A 22,677-nucleotide genomic window follows, 5' to 3' on the forward strand; every position below is an offset into this window, starting at 1 on the left:
ACATTTTGATTTTACATACTGTCCTGGGTTCAGCAGTAGCAGTCACTTTTTCTCCTTCTTAGTAGCTGGTGCAGCACTGTTTTTGACTTTCAGCCCGGGAACAGCGCTGATAAAACTGATGTTTCTAGTTACTGCTCAAATGTTTGGTCTGACCAAGGACTTCGTGAGCCTCATGCTCTGCCAGGGAGGAGAGGAAGCTGGGAGGAAGCAGAGGCAGGACACCTGACCCAAACTAGCCAAAGAGGTATTCCATACCACAGCACGTCATGCCCAGGATGTAACGGAGAGTTACCCGGAAGGGCGAGCTGACTGCGGGGTTGGACTTGGTATCGGTCGGTGCTCAGTCGGGCTGGGGCGGGGGGCCGAGTTATCGGTTCACGCATGGTGAGGTGTTGTATCCTCTTCTCTTGTTATTTCCCTTATAATTATTATTATTGGTGGTAGCAGCAGTGATTTGTGCTATACCTTAGTTACTGGGCTGCTCTTATCTCAACCCGTGGGAGTTGCGTTCTTTTGATTCTCCTCCCCATCCCTTCAGGAGCAGAGGGAGGGCAAGAAGGGGGGGAGTGAGTGAATGAGCTGCATGGCTGGGTTGAAACTACGACACGTACTTAGAAAAATCAGTACAGCCTCAGATTCCAAGCATGAACTAATGGGAAGTGTTTTCGCACAGGCAGACTGCACTACCCTCTTTTTTAAAAACAGCCCATAAATTAGCTTAGCTTCCTGGATTTGTTCATGGAATGTCACACTCCCATTTGTGATACATACCTTCAGTTATTTCTGAAGCAGTTTTTGAGGACTGCCAAGACTGCTTAGAATATGCTGCTATTCAAAATACAGCAGATGGCACTGGTGTTAAATAAGCATTATGGAAATTTACTGTATTCCTAGAAAAATCAACCAAGTGAACATCAACTAGTAAGTGGCTAAAATACTTCAGTAGCAACAGGGAAAATAATTCAGAAACATGCTGCGAACATGGCATTAGTGTCCAAGGCACAAATTAGGCCATTCAAACAGGTTCCTCATCTTTGGTAACTTTTTACCTGTATCTTAGAACATTTTCTGAAATGGAAGCAGCCTCAACATTTTAGGACTACAATATTTATCAACATCACCAAAAAGGTACCTTCTGTTCACATAAGTTATCTCGAATTGCAGATTGTTGTGAGACTGTTTTTATTTTGCTCATGCTGAGCATTTATCACCAGCCTTGTTATTTTGGGATAAACAAGCTGCAGCTATGAGTGCATAAACTACAGATGCATGCAGAAAGACCTGGACAACATAGTGTGAATGGCTATGTTAAATCTTGTGGCTCACCAAGAACCTCTTAGATATAATCTATTAGAATACTCTTCCCAGTCCAAGTTTGAATTATTAAAGATTTGGAAGCTTTGGAAGTAAACAGAATGTTTTGTTTTCCCTGTCCCTACAGTGATACAGAACACGGCATTACATAGCTCCAGTATTTCTGCTGTTGACTGAAATTTTATATCCAAACATCTAACATTTCTTATGACCTTCACTTTGAAAAGAACTTAAAATTCTTTACCATTCTAATTTGAATATTTGAATCATACACAAAAGCTTAAAAAAGTTCCTCATGGATCAAACACAATCAAATACTACACCCTCTTTTCTTTCTTTTTCCTTTAATTTCTGTTCTAGTACTGAAAAACTCCCACAGTGGAATACAGCTGTAGTCATCAGATAAATTATGCTAAAATTACTTTCAGCATGGATTTAAAATAACTCATCTAAATACATAAAAGCAAAATACCCAGGTCCAGAAAACTTGGTTTTACCACAAAAAATATTGTAATAGCTGACATGTAGCCAACCACCATTATCACTGGACATGTATGCTCAAATTCTAGTCTTCCATCTTGAGTCTGAGAGACAACTGATTCTTATTAAACTAATTAAAAGCTAATTGTAGCAGTCTCAGAAAGAAATCCTGTCCAGTCTCTTTACATGAAACAGCAGCAGCTGATAAAGACTTCAGAAAGGAGACTTAGCTGTAGCACGCATAATGCAAAGAGCAATGGACAGGAGAAAGACACAGTCTAAATTCCAAAGTCTAGTTTCCTATATTCATAAGAAGGAAAACACAGATCCCTCCTGCCTTTTCCAACTTGCATGTAAAACATTACTTTTGTAATGAGTACTGAAATAATACAGGCATACTCAGCACAGATCTATACCTACTTAGAAATTAAGCCTAGCTTTTAACATGCTGTTTCCAAAAGAGATTTTATTTCTAGCAAGCCCAGTCTGCTGTTTTGTAAGATTTACTAAAACAGTCATAACTGGAAGGGTTAACAAATGTAAAAAACATGTGAACATGTAACTCCAAAAAGTTCAATTTTCTTCCCCTATAGATCTACAGAAGATAAACAACTGTACCCAATCTTTTATTTAAGTCACATTTCATCTGGGCACAGATTTACAGAGGAAGTGGCCTTGTTTCTGTCTCAGTTCCTGAGAAGGTTTAATAAATTGTTAAATCTGTTCCTTCTCAACTTTGTTGAAGGCATCACAGAAGTATCTGACAGTGACAGATAAAAAATAGCAAGCTATTATAGTATCTACTATTCAGTGAGTACTAACATGCAGAGACGACATGTCTGAGTGATACCATACGGCGTAGTGTTTCCTGGCACATCCATTCAGTGAGACACACGTAAGACTGAAATCAAATATTCAGCACCAATAGTTATAATTCTTCCAAGATTTTCAATATTTCATTATGAAGCAGTGCTCCCAGGAGCACTACACAACATGGTGACACATTTTTACTATCAATAGATGCTCATTTACTAGCACCAAGTCACTCACATTTTGAAAGGTTTTTAAAAATTCCCATCAGTCTTCATTATCACAGATAGTTTCACAAAATGATGATAAAAGTTATTTTATACAAAGCTCTGAAAGCAACAGTTGATAAATAAAGGCCAAGGAATGATGGTACCTAGCTTTCAATTCCTAATTCTTCCACTGTGCTTCTGTGTGGTCCTGTGAAAGGTAGTTTCACTTTGATATTCCCTATGTTGGAAAACATTTACTTATTTTATATGCAAAACTGACAATCAGTTGCACTCCTTTATATTCAGTCCTGATCACAGAATGGCAGCTTGGTAGTCAGACTAGTAATTTTTGTAACAAGACTACGTAGTTACTGACACTAAACCAAATATACAAATATCTTTACCAGCCCAGAAAAGGCAGCATGTAGTAGGGGGTTTTATATACTCCTTAAAAGGAGAGAAGCACAATCCTTAAACATTTAGGGGGCCTATAAGGATGCTGAGGAGGGACTCTTCATTAGGGACTGTAGTGATAGGATAAGGGGTAATGGGTTAAAACTTAAACAGGGGAAGTTTAGATTGGATATAAGGAAGAAGTTCTTTACTGTGAGGGTGGTGAGGCACTTGGGCAACTGGGGTTGCCCAAGGAAGTTGTGAATGCTCCATCCCTGGTGGTGTTCAAGGCCAGGTTGGACAGAGCCTTGGATGACATGGTTTAGTGTGAGGTGTCCCTGCCCATGGTAGGAGGGTTGGAACCACATGATCTTAAGGTCCTTTCCAACCCTAACTATTCTATGATTCTCTGATTCTCTGATTCTCTGATTCTATTTTGCACTATCAAGAATTGCACACAAAAATAGCCAGATCAACATAAAATGGAAGTTACCAACAGTGCCTCAAAATTCTAGGATAATAACAGAGTTCTGAACCTCCTTTAGTTTTGCAGTACTGTACATATAACAACTGGTTAGCATTTTTTAAGCAGAAAAAAAAAAAGAAAAATTAAAAAATGCTTACAAATTGTCTGCCAACTTGTTTGGTTTTTTTCTCTTTGAAATGCCTAACTAAGGTCACTTATCTAGTGCTTTTAAAACACACATTTTAATTTTAAATTGAACATTTTAAAATGCAAAATGAAACAAACTGTCAATTCTTTGATATTCTATAACATAACCAGGTGCAATTGTTGTACTGGGGACAGCTCTAAGTGGCATGAGCTTTACCTAGATGAGTCTCTATTTCTGAGCATGACTTTAAATAAATAATTTAAAATGGAACAAAAAGAGACAGCAAAACAGAACAGGCTCACGAAGTGTTCAATAACATAATGTCATATTGAATGATAAGACTGACAAGTTGAAATACAACTCTGAATTTGATCGACAAAGTCATTCTTCAATGCAAACATATAACAAAGGGCGAAGAGACAAATGAAGTGGCTGAAACAGGCAGCTAAAAGGAACATTGCACAAAGATCTTCAGCTAATGCTGACATGTTAAAATTTATCTCTACAGCCAGGCTCAAAGACAAGCAGTCTGCTGTAATCACATGAAAATCTTCAACTGGATGATCAGGTTTGTGTTTTTATTACAGGCACCATGGACTATCTGCCTGCAAGCCCAAAATCTTCTTCAAGTTTCTGTTATACGAAAGACAAAGAATTCCAAAGTATTTCATTTCTAGATGAGAACTGCTGATAGATAAAAGAACTCTATCACAGAGGGGCTATGGGAAGTCCCAAATCTGTATGAATTTAATAAAATTATTCCTTCTAAGTCATTATGTGAGAATGATGAAAAAATTCTGACTGTAACAACACTCACTTGTATAGATTTGAAAAACTTCTCCATAGGAGTTAATTCTTGTCATAAATTTAGCTACTTTTTCATTGGACATCCTCCTGCCCAGGAGGTCCACACCCCATCTTGCACTACTCTTCCATCGTGCAAGAAAACATGCCTCCCTGGTAAGCTGTGAAAGTACAAGATTTCCAAAAGGTATTCTTCCTCTCTAGACAGAGGGTTACAGGATATCTGTATGTCCCATTTCACTCTTCCAGCTGCAGTCAAAACCTCAAAAAGCAGCCAATACAAAAACTCTTGCTTCACAAAAAATTGTTTAGCCATAATTAAAATATTTCCACAGGGAACAGAAAAGTTCCCTTGGAATGTACTGTTGGCAGCACCCATTCAGCAATGGTTTTAAACTTGCTTTTTTTTCCTAATATTTTTCTTTCGTAGAAGACTTATACAGGATGCACACATTCTGTCGAAAGGACAGGGATGTGGAGAAAGCACAGTCAGGAAGCAAGTTGAAGGCTATTTAAAATTCATCTGTATCTATGACAAATTAATGAGAAGGCTGGAAGTTTGTTTTTAAAAACATAAGAGAGTTCACTTCAAAGGCTTTTTGAGGATTTTCTTTTTTTTTTTTCCAGAAGAATATGTTCCACTGTTAGCAGCTGCAACTCCTTTTTCTCCTTCCAGTTTCTGGAATTACAGGCATGCTGTCTGTTCAGAGATAAAGTGAAGAACAATTTAATGCAGACAAAAATTATTCTCTGACTGCTCCATTACTCCTTCTAGAGGCTGACGAGAGACAGCTTTACAATAAGATTTCAGTCCTCCATTAAGGAATTGTTTCTTTCTTATTCAGTCTATGGCCATATGCCTTCAGATTTTATTTTCCCTCTATGAGAGCCAACTAGATTTTTTATTTTAATAAGATTTTAGTCTACTCTCCTCCCACAAATTCTCAAAAGTGCCTGTTCCTTTAGACTGGTTGACTCCTGGATCTTAGAAGAAGCTTTCTGATGGTCTACACTGTTGCCTCAGTATGTTGTCTACACATTGCCCCACTGTTTCTCAAGATGTCTGTATGTATCTTCTCACTTGAAATCAATTTTCTTACCATTTCTGGTTTATTTTTAGCTGTTGTAAAAGAGGCTTCCTTAGTTTCATGTGACTATCCTCCACAAATTCTAACAAGTTTCCCTTCCTTTAGCAGGCTCTAGTGCCGCGCTCTCACTTTCTCCTTGAATTCTTTCACCTTCTTTCCCAGAGTAATTCCTTCAGACACGCCGAGATAAACATTGCCAGATGTGAGATGAATGCAAATGATTTGTTTCTTTTTTTCTTTCATTCTAAAAATTAAATCTATATTAACCATGACATAAAGACTTCTTCAGCTTATTCCACCATCAAGATTGATATAATAAAAAGTGCAGAAGCTTTAGACAGGATGTAACTATGCTGCTATCACAATAATCACAATTATGAAACAATGTTCTGTACTTCTTGACAAACGATCTCTTAAAATGGACATTTCTGCATGCAGCTCTACATCAAGACCAGAATGAAGTAATAAACTGAGCTGAAAAAGAATTATCAAATCCACACCAGAAGCCCATTCTGAAAATTAACACTAACAGTTCACAAGTGATCAAGGGATTGTGTTAATCTACTGCATGATCAAAGAAGAGGACAAAGAGCAGAAAAACTAGCCTTTCTGCCCTTTCTGTTAGCTTACTTAAAATAATCAAGACATTGTGTAAGAAATAGAACTCATATTTATACGGAAATGTGGGATCATTTCAACATTACTAGTACCTTTCATGCTCACTTGGATCCCTGGGGGTATTAGCTCTTTTTGATAACTGAGCACCAATATGTAGAAGACTCAATACTCTAAAGGAAAAACTTACTGAGTTATGAGTGGTGGACAATACTTGTTCAACAATTAATGTTATTAAGGCATATGCAGCAAACCTAAAAATTCACAAGTAAAACACAATAAAAATTAAAATGAACTAGCATCAATAATGCTTCATACTCATGAAGCCCTTTGCACTTAAAATTCTCAATTATTTTATTATTTCTATTTTTTTTATGTTTGTGACCCATCTAAATCAAGAGGAGGAAATCAGTGGCACATTCAAAACCAGATTTAATTCCATGGATGCCCTGACTTCCTAGTAACAAAAGGAAGTAGTAGTATATTACAAAAGAAGCATTCCAGACGATTAACCTAATTGGCCTATTTTTTTTCAAGGAAGTCCAGATACAGCTCCTATACAGAAATACACCATTTTGTATCTGGAGTAATGTGTTTCTTAGTTGGAACAGTAGGTCAAAAAAACAAACGGGAAGAGCGCCATTTGATTGTGCTGTTTGGCACTTCTTACTATTTGTTTAATATCAGACCAGCAAAACAAGATGAAATACTCTTACTGTCTTTGGGCACTCTGAATCACACAATCTGAAAAGCTTTTCCTCTAAATGCCTGCTAGGCTTTTACTACTAGGTGTCTTGCAGAAAACAGAATTCCTAACTTTGAATGAATTATTTACCAAATTAAATGAAGAACAGATGTGTGCATCAGATATTCTTAATTAGATCCCTTAACAAAGAATCAGAGAATCATAGGCTAGTTAGGGTTGGAAAGCACCTTAAGATCATCTAGTTCCAACCCCCCTGCCATGGGCAGGGACACCTCACACTAAGCCATCTCACCCAAGGCTCTGTCCAACCTGGCCTTGAACACTGCCAGGGATGGAGCATTCACAACCTCCCTGGGCAACCGTACCTCACCACCCTAACAGTAAAGCGCTTCTTCCTTATATCCAGTCTAAACTTCCCCTGTTTAAGTTTTAATCCATTACCCCTTGCCCTGTCAGTACAGAATGAGGCAATGCAGAATTCTAATTTTAAAATCAAACCAGCATTTCACTAAACATCATTTTATCGATATAACCATGGTTTCTACATAATTCAGTCACACATGTTTTGAAATTAAACAGCAAATTGCTTCAACAAAACAAAAAAAGAAGAAACATTTGTTGAAGGGAGTAAGGGCTTTCTGATTCAAGGTGTTTTTACCTCACAAAGTAGTAAGTCAATGATGTGGAAGACCATGCAGAGTGGAAATTTGGCAGTAAAAAGAGTGAGGAACCACTGGGATGCATACATATGAGCTTCCAAATTGAGGTCTGAGAAATGGCCATACAAGTCTGGTAACTGCTCCTAGAGTAAAGGAAAAAAAATAAAACCTTCAGTATTACTCATTAATCTGTGTTCTTCATCTACACTGCCAGTAAGCACCAGCTTTCTAAACACTGAAAAATAAAACAAAGTGAAATCCTAGTTTCTTTTGAGCAATGAAAATATGTTTCTTCATAAATTTCAGTGCCCATAGTTACAGGATTTTTTTAGTAAGATATCCACTGTGGATTCTATCACGTATCAAATAATATACTGAGATCATGTTGAGAAATTACAAATTTTTTCAACAGTCAAAAGGCAGTTGTGAAACCTATATCATACATAGGGCATATTTTTAAGTTATTCCTTCACTATATCTCTCTATAAATGCTTCTGCTATAAAAACCAATGGGTACTAGCACAAGGAGATCACATTGCGGAGCTTGAAAGTAACAAAGCACACAACTCTATCAGACAATTTCTCTAACTAAGTCCATATATAAGCAACACAAAATAAATACTGTTAAACCTACTGTAAATGGGTATTCATATTCTGTTAACAAAATAAAAATCTTTGATAATGTATGTAAATATGGAGAAGACCATATGCTGAAGTAACAAATTAATTAGTACATAATTCTACTCCATCAAGTAGGAAATACACACAATTTGACATCTAAAAAAAAATAAATTATTAAATTCATGGTGGCCTGTTTTGTTTGGTTTTACTATCTCTCACAGAAGCATATATGGTCATCTATGATAACTGACTTCAGTAGCTAGCTTCCACAATGCTAATAGAAGTGCAGGTCAAAGCTTAATGAACTGTTAGTAACTTGTTATTAGTCAGAATAACAACGTGGAAAACTTGCAGCCATTTATTTATGTTAAACTGCTCTATGAAATAATTCCTTCTGAAAAAAGAACGATGTACTTAAGACACAGTAAAAATCTACCAAATGACCTACACTTGATTTGTATTTTATAAGCATCAGGATGTCCTGATTTGCCTGACCTCTGAACCATTGACATAATTTACAGAAAGTATGATACTGACAGATGGCAGTCCAAAAATATACTCTGGCCTTAACAGAACAATCAATATCATGATTTAGGAAGAGAGTTAGAAAACAGAGAGGAGGAAAAAACAGATACCCGTTCTGCTTGGATACAAAGAATGGCAGCAAGATTGGTATATAAAAGACAAAACAAATCAGAAATAAATCTGACTCACAAAGTTTGGATCCAGTTACTATACTTCCCTCCTTTGGTTCTACCCTACCTCCAGAAGGAGAGGGGTTTCATTGTCTAGTAGCTTATGTAAGCAAAGCATTAATGTCTTCTCCATGCCAGTATCCGCATTTCTAAACTTAGAAGAATTTGTTACCCAGGTCCGACCTGCATTAACTTCTCCAGCTGGAAAAATTTGCAATGGAGATCTTCAAAGTTATTTCTGTAGAGGTCCCTCAAGCCATAGTCATACATTATTTTCACAAATACACAGAACGCCTGCTCCTCCGGCATCTGTTTGGAAAAATACACAAACATCGTTTCAAAAACTAAGCTGAAGCTGGAAATGCCTTACACAAATACACATACTGAAATACCTTACTCATGATAAATTCAGAACCAGGGATATATTATAATTTTCAGCAAAGCACTCAATGTAGAATTAAACAATCAGAATCTCAGGGGGACTGTTCTCCTTGATGAGCACCTTGATCTGGCTCTGCAACACCTTCTCTTAAGAAAATGTGGAAGCATATCATAGGTTCATGTACGTATACATCCCTACAACAGCACAACTGCCGTTGGTATTCTTTATGCCAAACAGATACGAGAACAAGTACACAACTCTCAGCAACAGAACAATGAAAAAAAAAAACATTAAAAAAAAAAGAGAAGAAAGAAACAAAATAAAAAGAACTCAAGATAGTGATTTTCACTGAGACTTGGTTAAAGGGAAAAATTCAGACGAACTATAGCAGCACCAACCCTTAGAGAGAATAATGCTTATCTACTTTCATCCAAACCCCAGGACATCAAAACCCTCTGAAATCAAGTTTCCCAGAATGAATAGAGAAATTAGATATTCTGGCTTCAGAACCTACTTGTGAACTCAGGAGGGCTGATCCCATCTATTAACATTGTGACTTTTTCAGAAGCCTTATCTCCTTAATCTCTATTTAATTTTGAATAAAATTTATCATCCAACAGAGTTTTAGAAGGTGGTTCTAAAAGACAAGCTATGTGAGCCACTTTAAAGTTACATTTGTTGGCTTGAGCCTACTGAACACTGAATTTGTAGGAAGCCTAGTGTCATGAAATCTCCACTTAAAATGTCCCCACTTCCCCCATGCCTTCAGGTAACACAATAATAGGGCACAAGCAGAGTCACTGCAGACCCCAGATCAGGTTTTCAATCACATTAAAAACAACCTTTCTTTTGCAGGCATCAGATCGTAACAAATGAAAACAATTATTAAGTATAAAGAATGACAACTCTAGACCTTTTAGTATATTCACTCATCCAGCCTTTTGCCAACCCCTTATCAAATATCAGCAACAGATAAAAGCTCAGTATTTCCTTCAAAGAGAATTTTAGTCTCTTGATATTTACCTCCAGGGTTTCATCTATTATGTTCAGCCTATGATTATGACCTGTCTCCAAGGCTATGGGCAAACACTTTCATTTTCATTTTCAGACATCATAAATGGAAGTAATTACTTAGCATAAAGAACTGCCAGATCAGCTGCTAGCTACCCATCCAGACTAGGTTTGCCTAGGACAAGTGCTTAGGAATCTCAAAGCTCTTTATCACAATTTTAGCTGAACAGAATGTTCCCCACTGACAGCAGATAAAAGCTGCAGACAAAGCAAAACCAGTAAATGGTTTTATCCTGACCAAAAAGATTGAATCTACTCTAACAGTAAGATGAATGCAAATTTCAGGGTTTTTAGCAAAATAACTATCATTTCTAATAAAATGACAGCTGCTCATGCACAAGCACACCTACCTTGCATGCTCAATCAGACACTCGTGCATTGATAACCATTCCTTCCCCAAGACAGGGAAAGGGAGTAGGAACAGAGGTTAGTACTAGGCTAAAATCATTTACAGGCAGAGGCGACTGAGTCCTCACTCTCAGTGACAGAGGTTCTCCAATATTACCAACCCCAAGAATTCAAAATCGTAACTCAGGTTTTAATTTCTTATTTTATTTAAGCAAAACACATTATTTTGGGCATTTCCATTCTCATTTGTAACATTTAGGTATTTGCCTCTTATTGTCTTTTCTTTGGATTCATAAAAGCCAGAAACTTACCCTTTTTTTTAATTTAATTTTAGCTTTTCACACTGCAGTCACAGAATAGTTCAGGGTGGAAGAGACCTTCAAAGGTCATCTAGTCCAACACTCTTGCCATGACTAGGGGCATCCTGAACTAGATCAGACTGACTTTTTGCAATGACTCCAAAAAGTAGACAACAAGGGAAAAAAAGAATCAAATACTGTGAGACTTACAGAAAAATAATTAGAGTTGGCAACACTGTCCCCTTGTGATTAGAAGTTACCTGCTGACCTTGGACTGGAATTTCATCAAAGCAGCAAACTCACAAAAATCCAGGATGGAGGTTCAAGCTACCCAACCATCCCTGAAAGATAACTACGCCGAAGAGAAAGGATAAGCTGTCCCAGAAAAAAGGGGAAAGGAAGGAGTCTAGACAGCCATGCAAAGATAGAAGAGTTAGAGAGTTTTGCAAGCATTCACAGCATACACACTGGTTGGAGAATTTGAGAAAAACAAGAGTTTGAGGACATCCTGGGAAGCTCCCAACTTACATGTGCTCATTGAGACTGCTCCCTTCCCCCCTTTCTCTGATTATTTCAGTTTAATATCCTATTATGAAAGCAAATGTTATAAAGGGCATATTAAAAGGAGTGTAATTGTCATTTACACTTTTAAGTGTACAGGGCAATCTTTTCTAACTCCAGAAACACTAGAAACAGAGGTGATTCTCCATAACAATGACAGAATACAACTGAAAGTAGCTGAAGTATTAGTCAAATGTTAAGAATGTAACACCCACTCATTTGTAAACTACACTGGTATTGAAAATGGCTTGTTCTTCCAGTGGAACTTAAAAATGCTTCTTTGGGTAAAAAGTTACTTGAAAAGATAACAGATAAACTAATTTGCAGTCTATCTGGAACTGTAATAGTGCGACTAATTCAGGTTTATCCTTAAAGAATCTAAAGCTTCTCTGTAACATTGCCACTGCTTATCATGCTCCTTAAGTCTTCAAGCAGTCATACATCTCACTAGGAATTACAATTTAAATTAATCTGAATTTGAGCTCCCAGTGCCTTAGGAAGTGTACGTGTAAGATATATACCACCAACAGCTGGCTCAAAACCATAATCTGAAATTTATTTGAACCATAATAATTTATTAATTAAAGCCTGACAGAAAAAACAGGTAAGAGCCTGAGAAAGAGTAAGCCTAATACACGCACTACTTGAATCCGCTGCCTTTCCACTCTTACATCAAAGTTAAAGCATCTTGCTAATATAAAAGTTGTGTATTTATCTACCTCTATACATACATGCACATGTATATATAGCAAGCAACAGATCAAAGTTTGTACAGTTTTTGGTTACAGGCTAAAATATCAAGGTTAAAACTCAGCTTTCATTCAAAAGGCATTATAAAATGTGCCTAGAAAAAAGCTGTCATTGAAAATTAATGAGACTGCTTGCTCTGGTTAGCAACTCTGAAAATATCTCCTGAAGTTAAATTCCCCCTAAACACAAAGGGAGTTCACCTATGTGACAACTAAATTAAAATATTAATATGTAACAGATCAGTTTCAGGTTTTGACACAGAAGTACTTGACAATTTAATGGATTTATCCTAGATAAAGGAAATCTACATTCATCAAGATAGAAGCCATTAGTCATTATTGCCAAAAAGCTGCAAGAGGAAAACGAACACGGACAAATAAACAGTAAATATCTGTCAAATAGCATGTTACAGTACTACTTATTTCAAAGCTCCTTTGGTTTCAAATATCAAAGCTTTCATTTTGCAATTAACTCACATGAAGTAGAAGCACAGCTGCAAGGAAAGACTGTCCCTGGCAATAGCCAATGTCTTCATCATAGACAGAGTATGCCTAGAAAAAATAGAAGTAAATATATATTTAAAATACACACAGGCATTATCAGAACGTGCTCTAATCAATAAAATATTCTGAATATGTAATACTACACAGGCTAAAATAATAAAGGGAGTGAAACTGTACCCAGCTTTGCTTCAGCTTTCAGGGAATTTAATGAAACACTTATAGGTCACCCTCAATCTTCCATAGCTGCCACTTATGTAAGTATGTTTATATTTTTTACAGCATGAAAGGGGAGTTGGATGCAATTTCCCTTCACCTAAATCAAGGATAATTCTGCTGAGTTGAGTAATGATACAGGTCTAACGCTATAAGAAATACGAACAAAAATCCATGTTAGTTTGTGTTGTGGGGAGCATGCCTGTTTAGTTTTAGAAAAACAAATTCTGACATCATGAAAGTATAGGACCTGAGGTTGTTAGATAACCACCAAGAACTACTCTAGCCTGAAAATTTCAACAGAAACTGTTTTTCCATGTCCTTGTTATGCTGAAGAAGGAACAAGAGTCATTTTCCTATGGTATGACTGACATAATTATTATTTTTTTTTTCAATTCTAAAACCTAAATTAACCAACTTTTCCTTTTTCTGAGACATGAAGACAGATAATGTTTTGAATGAGATGTCAGAGGATATTAAGAATTTGAGGAAACCTGAATAAGTATAAGCAGCAGGACTGACATCAGAGAGAGAGACATCCCGAGAGAATAAGCGATGGACTAGGGTTACAGCCAGGGAAAACAAAAGGACACGGGCAGAGTTATACGGAAGAACAAGCCACATGAATCAGAAAATCCACTCTGCCCTCACAGCACCTCCAAGACTGTTTACAGATAAGAACTGGAACACCGTGCTTATATTCTTTTTTAAGTCTTGAATAAAATTAAGACTGCAAATTCACTGAACGAAAGCACAGAGAGACTGTGAATAAACAATGTCAGGTATGTTGGGGAGCCAAACCCACCTGGCTATAGTATGAGATTACAAAATCAGCGAAGCTGCCTCGTCAAAAATTAAGAAGAATCGGGACTCTAAAAGAGATGCAACTCCTTTCCAGCCAACAGAACTAACATACTTGCAAATAATTTCTGCCCGAGATGTTGAAATAGAGGCCAGAATATTTTTGAAGTATTTAAACCACCTGTTTTAATTTGACATGAAAAAAATAAAACATTCATACAGAATTCTGTAATGATTCCCAAAGATGAGATTTCTGTAAAGAATATAACCTAAGTATTCCTTGAAAGTTGTTCATAAACAAGTCATCCATACATGTCCCAATCCATTTGTAGCTTTGTGAAAACTGAACTATGGCTTACAGGTCTTTGTCATTTGTCTATATTCTTCACCATTCTTTTGAATCATATGGGATTAGTGAGAATCTGATTCAAAAGAATCCCAAATCCATTGCTCAGTTTCAATAGTCAAGGAAATACAAGATGACTAATCCCATAAATTACTGAAAAAGAAATAATAGAAATTTGAAAGAACCATTACAGCTCAGTTCAGCTCTGGGGCCTCCAATGTAAGAAGGATATGGACCTGCTGGAGCACTTGCAGAGGAGGGCCATGAAGGTGATCAGAGAGCTGGAGCACATTTCCTATGGAGACAAGCTGAGAGAGTTGGGGTTGTTTATTCTGGAGAAGAGAACGACCTGGAGAAACCTTAAAGCAGTCTTCCAAGTACCTAAAGTGGGCCTACAAGAAAGCTGGAGAGGGACTTATTACAAGCACATGTAGTGACAGGATAAGGTGGAATGGCTTTAAGCTGAAAGAGGGCAGAATCAACTTAGATATTGGGAAAAAATTCTTCACTGGGAGTGTGGTGAGACACTGGCACAGGCTGCCCAGAGAAGCTGTGGCTGCCCGATCCCTGGTCATGTTTAAGACAAAACTGGATGGGGCTTTGAGCAACTTGGTCTAGTGGAAGGTGTCCCTGCCTGTGGCAAGGGGATTGGAACTAGATGATCTTTAAGGTCCCTTACAAGACAACCTATGATTCTGTGATTACAGTCTACTTACTAGTTTAAACCAGCTCTAGGTAACAGAAATAAAATATAAAAAGTAACTCCAGAAATGTACATTAGCAGATACAAAACTTTGAACTGCAAACAGAAAAAAAGGGGCACTCTCCTGGAAAAAGTTAATTTAAAATTAATCTTCAGCTACTAAGCCCTGAATTAACAGAAAATACTTTCAACACTTAAATCAATATTGCATATGGCCAATTAGAACCATCCACTGGTTAATTATTATCATCATGAGTCTTTACCTCCTTGTTCCCAAAACCTATTATTTTATGGATGCCTAGTACTTTATTTCTATAGCATTCCTGAAAAATGTATTATTTCGGCTTTTGAAAAGACAGCTCCATTGGAAAAAGATATGCAGCATTATAAATAATAAATTTGACTTATGATTTCTTCATGATACATAACAACAACAAAAAAAAAATCCAGGATAAAAAATGTATAGTAAATTATATAGACATGAGAAGCATTTTTAGCACAGTAACCAACAATTTGCTGAAAACTGCAATAAATTTAGCCAAAAAAGTTTCAATATAACTACTGAGAAAACAACACGTCGGAACAAACTGCCTCCAAAGCTGACACATATCAAAAAATATAGAAAGTTATCAGAAATAAGATGATACTCCTTTTGAGATTGTGAAAGATGTTGAAACAATGGCAGAAGAGGGAAAATTATGAGGGTGCAAGAAAATCCTCACTCTGCATGTTAAATATAAAAATATAAAGGAAGACCAAGAACTGTTCCCGTAATCAACTTCCTAAACACATTAAACCTAGTATTCAATCTGTCTGAAGCACATCCAGAGCAGGAAGACAAAGCCTCGACTAGGAAAACAGATGATCAATGTAGAAAAGTTGTATTTAAACTATAGCAGAAAATCTATGTGAACTTTCCTTGTGTCTGTTTTCTTACAGAAGAATCACAGGGATTGTCATCCTGCTCAGACCATACTTAAGAAGGGATGTGTTCAAAGATCTCTGAGTATCAGAAGAGGTGATACATTAAAAGTAATAAAAATACTAAAAATGTATTAAGAACAGGCAGTGTTCACCCCAAAAGGCTCGGGGTGGGGGGGAAGTGGGCTTATGGAAGTAAACAGGTAAATCATTCATTGACTGATTAAATCAAAAGATGAATGAGTTAAAATATTTGTAAAAAGAGGTGATCCACAGAACTACAAATCAGTAAGTACTTGATAATTGTTTGGATTTTTTTAAATAACATTCAAATTGATCAGTGGACACAGATATACACAGAATGTATCAAGAGAAAAATGTCCAATAAAAGGATGGTATCGTTAAGAAAATTTTGAAACAATCAAAAACCATGAAAAAAAATATTAACCGCTTGATTTGCTTGCTCTTCAAAATTATTTTCCACTAGGCCCTCCCCCAAAATCTGATCTTCACAAGCAGCTGTTATCAGATATTTGGGATACTTCAGTTCTGCATGAGAATTAGATCAAACAGAAAGATTCTGCTGTTAAGTCAAAGCATTGTAATCCTGGCAACTAAAGATTTTATTTTTTAATGAAGTCTCTAAGATCTACATGATTTCATTGTATTTGCCCAAAGCAAAGAAATTTTTGAGGCTCTATGCATATTACATTTCTAATTATACTTTTTTAGTTTTAAGTAACCTCTGGGACTTGATATTTCTGAAATACGATGTCATTAACCAAAATAGTCTCAAAACTAAGCATGCTGCCTACAGATACCACCATAATATATTATTAACAAAAGATCTAAGACTAATCATTTAACATTCATCCTTTTAAGGGACTGGGGAACATTAACTTTGTCTTTCCACATGAAATACTAAAAAAAAAAAAAAAAACCAAACCAATCCTCTATTTCCACTGCAGTCACTGTAACTTTGTAATTTCAAGAGAATGGGATTTTCCTCATGACAACCTGTGACAACGCTGCAGTCTTTTAAGTTATTATTTTCTTAAGCTCTTCGAGAATTTTCAATCACAATTCTCTAGTTAATTGAGATTTTAAATATTCTCTGTCTCATAAATGGGACTTAATGAAGAACCTGACTTGAAGCCTGATTTCATTCATTTTAACTAAGGGAACATCTCACAGAATAAAACATCTATGTAATAGTTATCTGTCTTTTGAAGAGAAGAACTGCTATGCAGTTATTTGTACAACATCATTAGAAAGTGAATAATAATGAGTCTCTTCAAATAAAGCTGCTGATGATAGAGAATTGCCTGTTGGGAAAGTGCATGAAGAATCCAGAGATGCACAGAAATTCTTCTTTAAAATAATTAATGAAGGAAAATCTCCAAGATCAGAATCTTCTGTAGACAGAAAAATTCCAAGTAGCAACTAAAGACAAATGGAAAGTTTGCTGATTTGAATTTAAAACCTCGTATTTTTGTTTTCCGCAACTACTGTGTATGAGTCCCAGCAGCTTTAAGAAAGGAAGAGAATATGTTTGAAATTCCAAACTGAAATCTTCATGATTTTGCATCCTCATAAGCATGAAAATTATTGCTTTTACTTATGGAAAATCCTAACGTATTTAAAACAACAAAATGCAAAACACTAACTACCAAATAAAAGCTTACAATCACATTGTCCATTTTGCTTAACCATAGTAGCTCAATGACATTGGAAACTAAACATTACAACTACATCAGAAACCAAAGAGAGCTCATAAAAAAAAAATCTGTAGCGTCTGCCTCATACGAAGGTCTTACACTTCCAGAGCTTACATTCCCCCACATACACTTTGCAGCAATGCAGAGGGAAGAGCAGAGGCTCTACAGATCTCCACCTCTCATCTGCAATAACAGTATCTCTCTTGTCAGTAATGTTTCCTGGCACAGGAAATGCTCACTTCTTTGCAACAGGCACACTGGCACAATACTTGTTAACAGCCATAGGAGATATCCAGCATCTGTGTCCCAGGAAAAACGAAAATGTAACAGAAACTGAACACAAGTTTTTTTGGGTGGAGAATTACAAGCCTGATTTGCTCTCATTACTTATTTTTGTGTCACTATCAAAATGATAGATATGATCTTGGAAATCTACTCAGTGTTTGTTACAGGCATACATCTGTGCAGAAGTCCATTTTACTAGAGTTAAAAGACTTACACAGTGTCTGAAAAACAGACTATCTCAGGAAAACATTCATATTTTGATGCAGACTTTTTACTGAACAAGGTATTTTATGACACGCTTGCTGAATAATTTTAGTGATTGTATAATTTAAAACTCTGTTAACTCAATTTATTATAAGGCTAACAGCCTGTAAGTAATAATATTCCTAAGAGTGCAGCATTTAGGATATATCACATTATACAAGGAATTTCTCTGTTAACTGAAAACTCTATTTTTATAAATTACTCATAATTGAGTATCAGAGAGAGGCATGTGTATGCTATACAATATGCCTCCTCCACAGCTATAACGGCCGAGAGTATGAAGAAATCTTCACATTTATTCAGTCAGGCTTCTGAACATACTAAAGCCTTTACTTTCTTGCCAGCATTCAAGATTCACAATCCTGACCTTTTCACTAGTAAAGTCTCAGCAGAAACACCATATGCAAGAGCAGCACTACTGCTTCCTCGCTGAGCACAGATGCACAAAGAAGGAACCTTATTAATATGCAAATGGAGGAAGGCAAGGTAACATGAAAAATCCTTTGCATGAAACAGACAATAATATTTACTAAAATTACTCTTCAATGCAGGGGAAAGAAAATAACCCCCCAAAAAAATAAAAATAATTCTTAACTGATTCCGTTTGTGCTGTGTTTATCCTAAAATCGGCAAATACACTCCTGTAGGAAAGAAAGAGATCTGCTCTCTGACAAATAATTAAACCAACTTAGACAAATACGGAAACTTCCCATTTGCAAATCTGAGGAGATACTAAGGATTGAAAAATACGGAAGAACTCAGGCATGCTGAGAAGAGGTGATCATCTGGAAAAAAGACGCAATGAAATTGAAATTAAAATGTAAGTAAAAGAATGAAAGTTAGACAAACAGCTTAAAGGGCAGCACTAAGCAGCAGTTCTGCCATGCTGAAGGATGAGCCAAAGAATAAGCCATCATTTGCAGCTTAGCCTGGTATAGAAGCTGTTGGTCACAGAAAAGGGATTAAAAGACATTTTCGCATTCAGTATATACAGCAAAGAAAGCAGAAGAAAAGCCCCAAACCCCAAAACAGCAACATATTGGAGCCCGTTCAGTATTAGCTTTGATAGAAAAACTGTTTATTATTCCTTCTACTAATATGGGTACCAACAAACAGTCACATATAGGAACGATGCCCAAAATAGGGTGTTTCTTTTCACAGTAAACCAGATATCATCACACTGATCCTGTACATAAAACCTTAAGGAAAGTATGACTGGGATTAGGAAAAAACTACAAATTTTATCAACCAAGGAGGTAAGTATTCAGCAACAGAATATGTCATACAACAAATGACTCATATCTGTCTACAATGCCTTTATGCACTGTAAAACACTGACACCAACTTTGAAAAGTAATTCAAACATTTTTGGAAAAAAAAAGGGAAGCATTGTGACTATTTTTCCAGTTTGCCCAGTAAGAACACTGACCTACCTAACCTGACTGATTTCCCTGAAACATACCCCCTTTCTCCTATTAAAGTCACAGTGGTTGTTTGTCGAACAGGAGTTACTTTATCACAAAATTAGACAAAACACATCATGTCAAATTCTCCACTGCATTCACAGTTGAAAGGGCCAATTCTGCCAAACGCTTTGATTCCCTGGAGCATCGAGCTGTTAACTACATATGTATGCATGGAAGTAGGTCGAGAGTACTATTCTGTTACACACTGTAATGCAGCAAATGAGCTCTTTAAACAGAGCAAGAATACGCATAGTATTTAAACAGAAAGTTTGGAAGGAAAGAACTATTTTCCAAAAGATGTTCTCTCTCTGCAAATCTAGCTTATGTGATGTCCTCAAATGAAATCTCCAATCTATAATCTAGAACTCTTTTCATTCCTTATCACCATTGTCAGCCTTAAACTTATTTTTAGATACCTTGTCACATAAATGTTCTGCAACTGAAAAATTTCCATCTTTCTGATTTCCTAGTGTTCTGAAGAAGAGATTAAGAGATGGAACTAAAACTGACAGACCTGTTAAAATGAGGCAGTGAGCTTTTAATGGTTTTCCTTTTTATGTGACAGCTCAGATCATCCCTCGTTTCAGTGGGGAATGAAGAAAATGCTCTTCAGCTTTTTACCCTCCCACTTGAGGACAGACCTTTTCTAGCCTTATTCAATAATCCCATTCTTCAAATATCTTGCTTTAATGTTGGAAGAAGGACGAGTGCACAACACCTCTGTTAAAAGTACTTCTAGTAATATAAAGAAGCCACAATATTACTTTCAACAAAGATTATTTTCTTTCCCAATAGAATGACGAGTTTACAAGCAAATTGCTTAGCTTTTAACAGTATTTCTCTAAAACTCACCACATCAACCATAACTCAAGGTCCAGCCAGACTCTGCAGAACAGAGCCATAGCCATTTAAGAAAACAGTGCAAGGATGAAGGAAAAGTTGCTGCCTATAAATCTACATAGATCTCAATACTGGCAAGTAGGTACAAGCTGTCAAGAATAAAATCAGTAAACTTACAAATAATGCAATGTTAAAGATTGGATATGGCTGTTCTAACAGGAAGATGTGCTTCCCAAATCCTTCTTTGAACCAATGAGCACAAAAAAAATAAATCCTAAGGTGATCCCTGGCTGCTCTGACAATTACCCTGTATTCCACACAGGCTACCTGTCTTGCTTACACGTTCTGCGGGCTTCCTTTTTGTGTTTTGAGTTTGTTCAGGAGCTAAATGCTCATTCACACAGGCCTCCTGGTGGTTTTGCCTGAGTTCCTCTTTGGAAGCAGGGATGCAATGCTCCCAGGTTTCAAGATCCTTCCAGAAAAGAAGGCAGTATCTGCAGCAACTTTCTCTGCAAGAGCCATAGAGGGCAGAGAAGGCTCCCAAGCTTTGGAAGACAAGCAGAATTCTTCACTTTGACTACAGAAAACCCAGGAAGGTCTGAGATCTCTGTCTCTGTGAAAATGCCTGCTAGACAGATACTTCCTCGAAGTTGCTTCTAGTTCAGATTCATTCCTGTTTCTTCTCTTTATTAGAAAAAATAGACAAATACATGAAAAAGAGTTTTTCTTTCCAAACTATGTGCCCAAATCCTTTCATCATGCTCTACAGACTCTTTCCAGTGTAGAAGTAATTGTCTTTAATTCTGGACACAGTAATCAAAAGCAGCTGAAGCAGCTGTAAAATATTGAGTTACTCAAGTCATTTTATTCCTACACAAGATTCATCTATCTATACATCCTTTAATATCTCATTATTTACCATTCCATTTTTCTCTGTGTCATCAAGACATCTTTATCAGAAATTATTTTTCTGTTTTCTCCTAGGTGACTAAGCAGAGTACATCAAATAAACAAGTGATTTTCATGACAGCTTGTTTGAAATACATTTCTTCAGTGCCGATGTTTAGTAAACTGACAGCTAGCCAGTTAATTCTTCAATGCATACCTTGTTCATGCCCTGACTTGTCCAGCATGTATACATTTTTAGCATGGCAAACTATGTGGTATATAGGATTTTGATAAAGATACCTTCACTAATGAAACCTGTAGTTTATCTTATTTTTTGTATTAGCTTTACGATCTATTTTCATAGATCTTAAACTCATAGGCATTCATTGTAACATGCTTCTCACATTTAATTCTTGGTAAATTGAATGCTATTCCATAATTTTTCACTTAAATGATCTCAAACTGCAAGCCCACAATTACTTGCATTGTCCTAGTTGTTCTTTTCAAAGATCGGCACAGGAACTGCTTTCTTGTAGCCTTCTACAGCCCTCCAAGGTTGGTAAGAAATCAATATAATTGGTTCAAAGCTCTCTATGGTCCTTTATTTTTACTTTTTTTTCCTAATGTGAATTACTCATGACAGTGAGCTTCAATGTATATAAACTATGTAGATATATTTAAGTCATCCAAATTACTGTTTTAATAGCAGTCTATACGATCACATAATTTATCTGGAGAACAGGAATATGTACCATTATACTCCAAAGGCAGGACACTCTTTTCTACTTGTTATGACAACTCCATCATTTCTGTCTATTAATCAACTGGAGGTGGAAAGAGAGTAACAAGAAAAAGGAAGAGAAGTGGAAATGGCTTTGTTTAAGGCAATCATTTATTCTACATGTAGAAATAAATGTAAAATGAAAACTGACTGCCAGAAACACAATAAAATCTGCAACTGACAGCCAGAGAACAACCTATCTTGTTGCAATATTCTACCTTCTGCATTTCTCCTAAGCAATGAAAGCCTGTACAAGCTGGACCAATCTTTTCATTTATTACCTCAACTTCCCTATGTGCAAATTGGAAAAGAATAGAGTTTTCTTTGATCAGAGGTGATTGAGAGGTATGAGTGAAAATCTATGCACACACATTGCCTGTTGAATGGTCAGCTGGCCTGTTTTCTAGATATTTATTTAGAGACACTCTTGCTTAATCTCACAGCAGAGCTTGCTCTGAGGGTTTCTCTTCCTTTGCAAACCTCTCTGCCATCAAAGCAAAAAAAGTCTTATTGCATCACGCTTACACTG

General features: G+C 36.5%; 1 protein-coding gene across 5 annotated transcripts in view; it reads right to left on the reverse strand.

Moving 5' to 3' along the window:
- Window positions 1–22,677, reverse strand: part of RABGAP1L (RAB GTPase activating protein 1 like) — a 242,839-nt gene that overhangs the window by 87,059 nt on the left and 133,103 nt on the right. For all 5 annotated transcript variants that reach the window (XM_065674152.1, XM_065674156.1, XM_065674155.1 and 2 more), the window contains 3 exons: window positions 12,896–12,970; window positions 9,192–9,317; window positions 7,692–7,835 (listed from right to left, as the gene is read on the reverse strand). In XM_065674152.1, coding sequence (XP_065530224.1) covers window positions 7,692–7,835; window positions 9,192–9,317; window positions 12,896–12,970 — 345 coding nt within the window. The remainder of the gene's footprint in view (window positions 1–7,691; window positions 7,836–9,191; window positions 9,318–12,895; window positions 12,971–22,677) is intronic.

Source organism: Lathamus discolor, chromosome 3 (assembly GCF_037157495.1).
Source record: "Lathamus discolor isolate bLatDis1 chromosome 3, bLatDis1.hap1, whole genome shotgun sequence".
Lineage (NCBI taxonomy): Eukaryota > Metazoa > Chordata > Aves > Psittaciformes > Psittacidae > Lathamus > Lathamus discolor.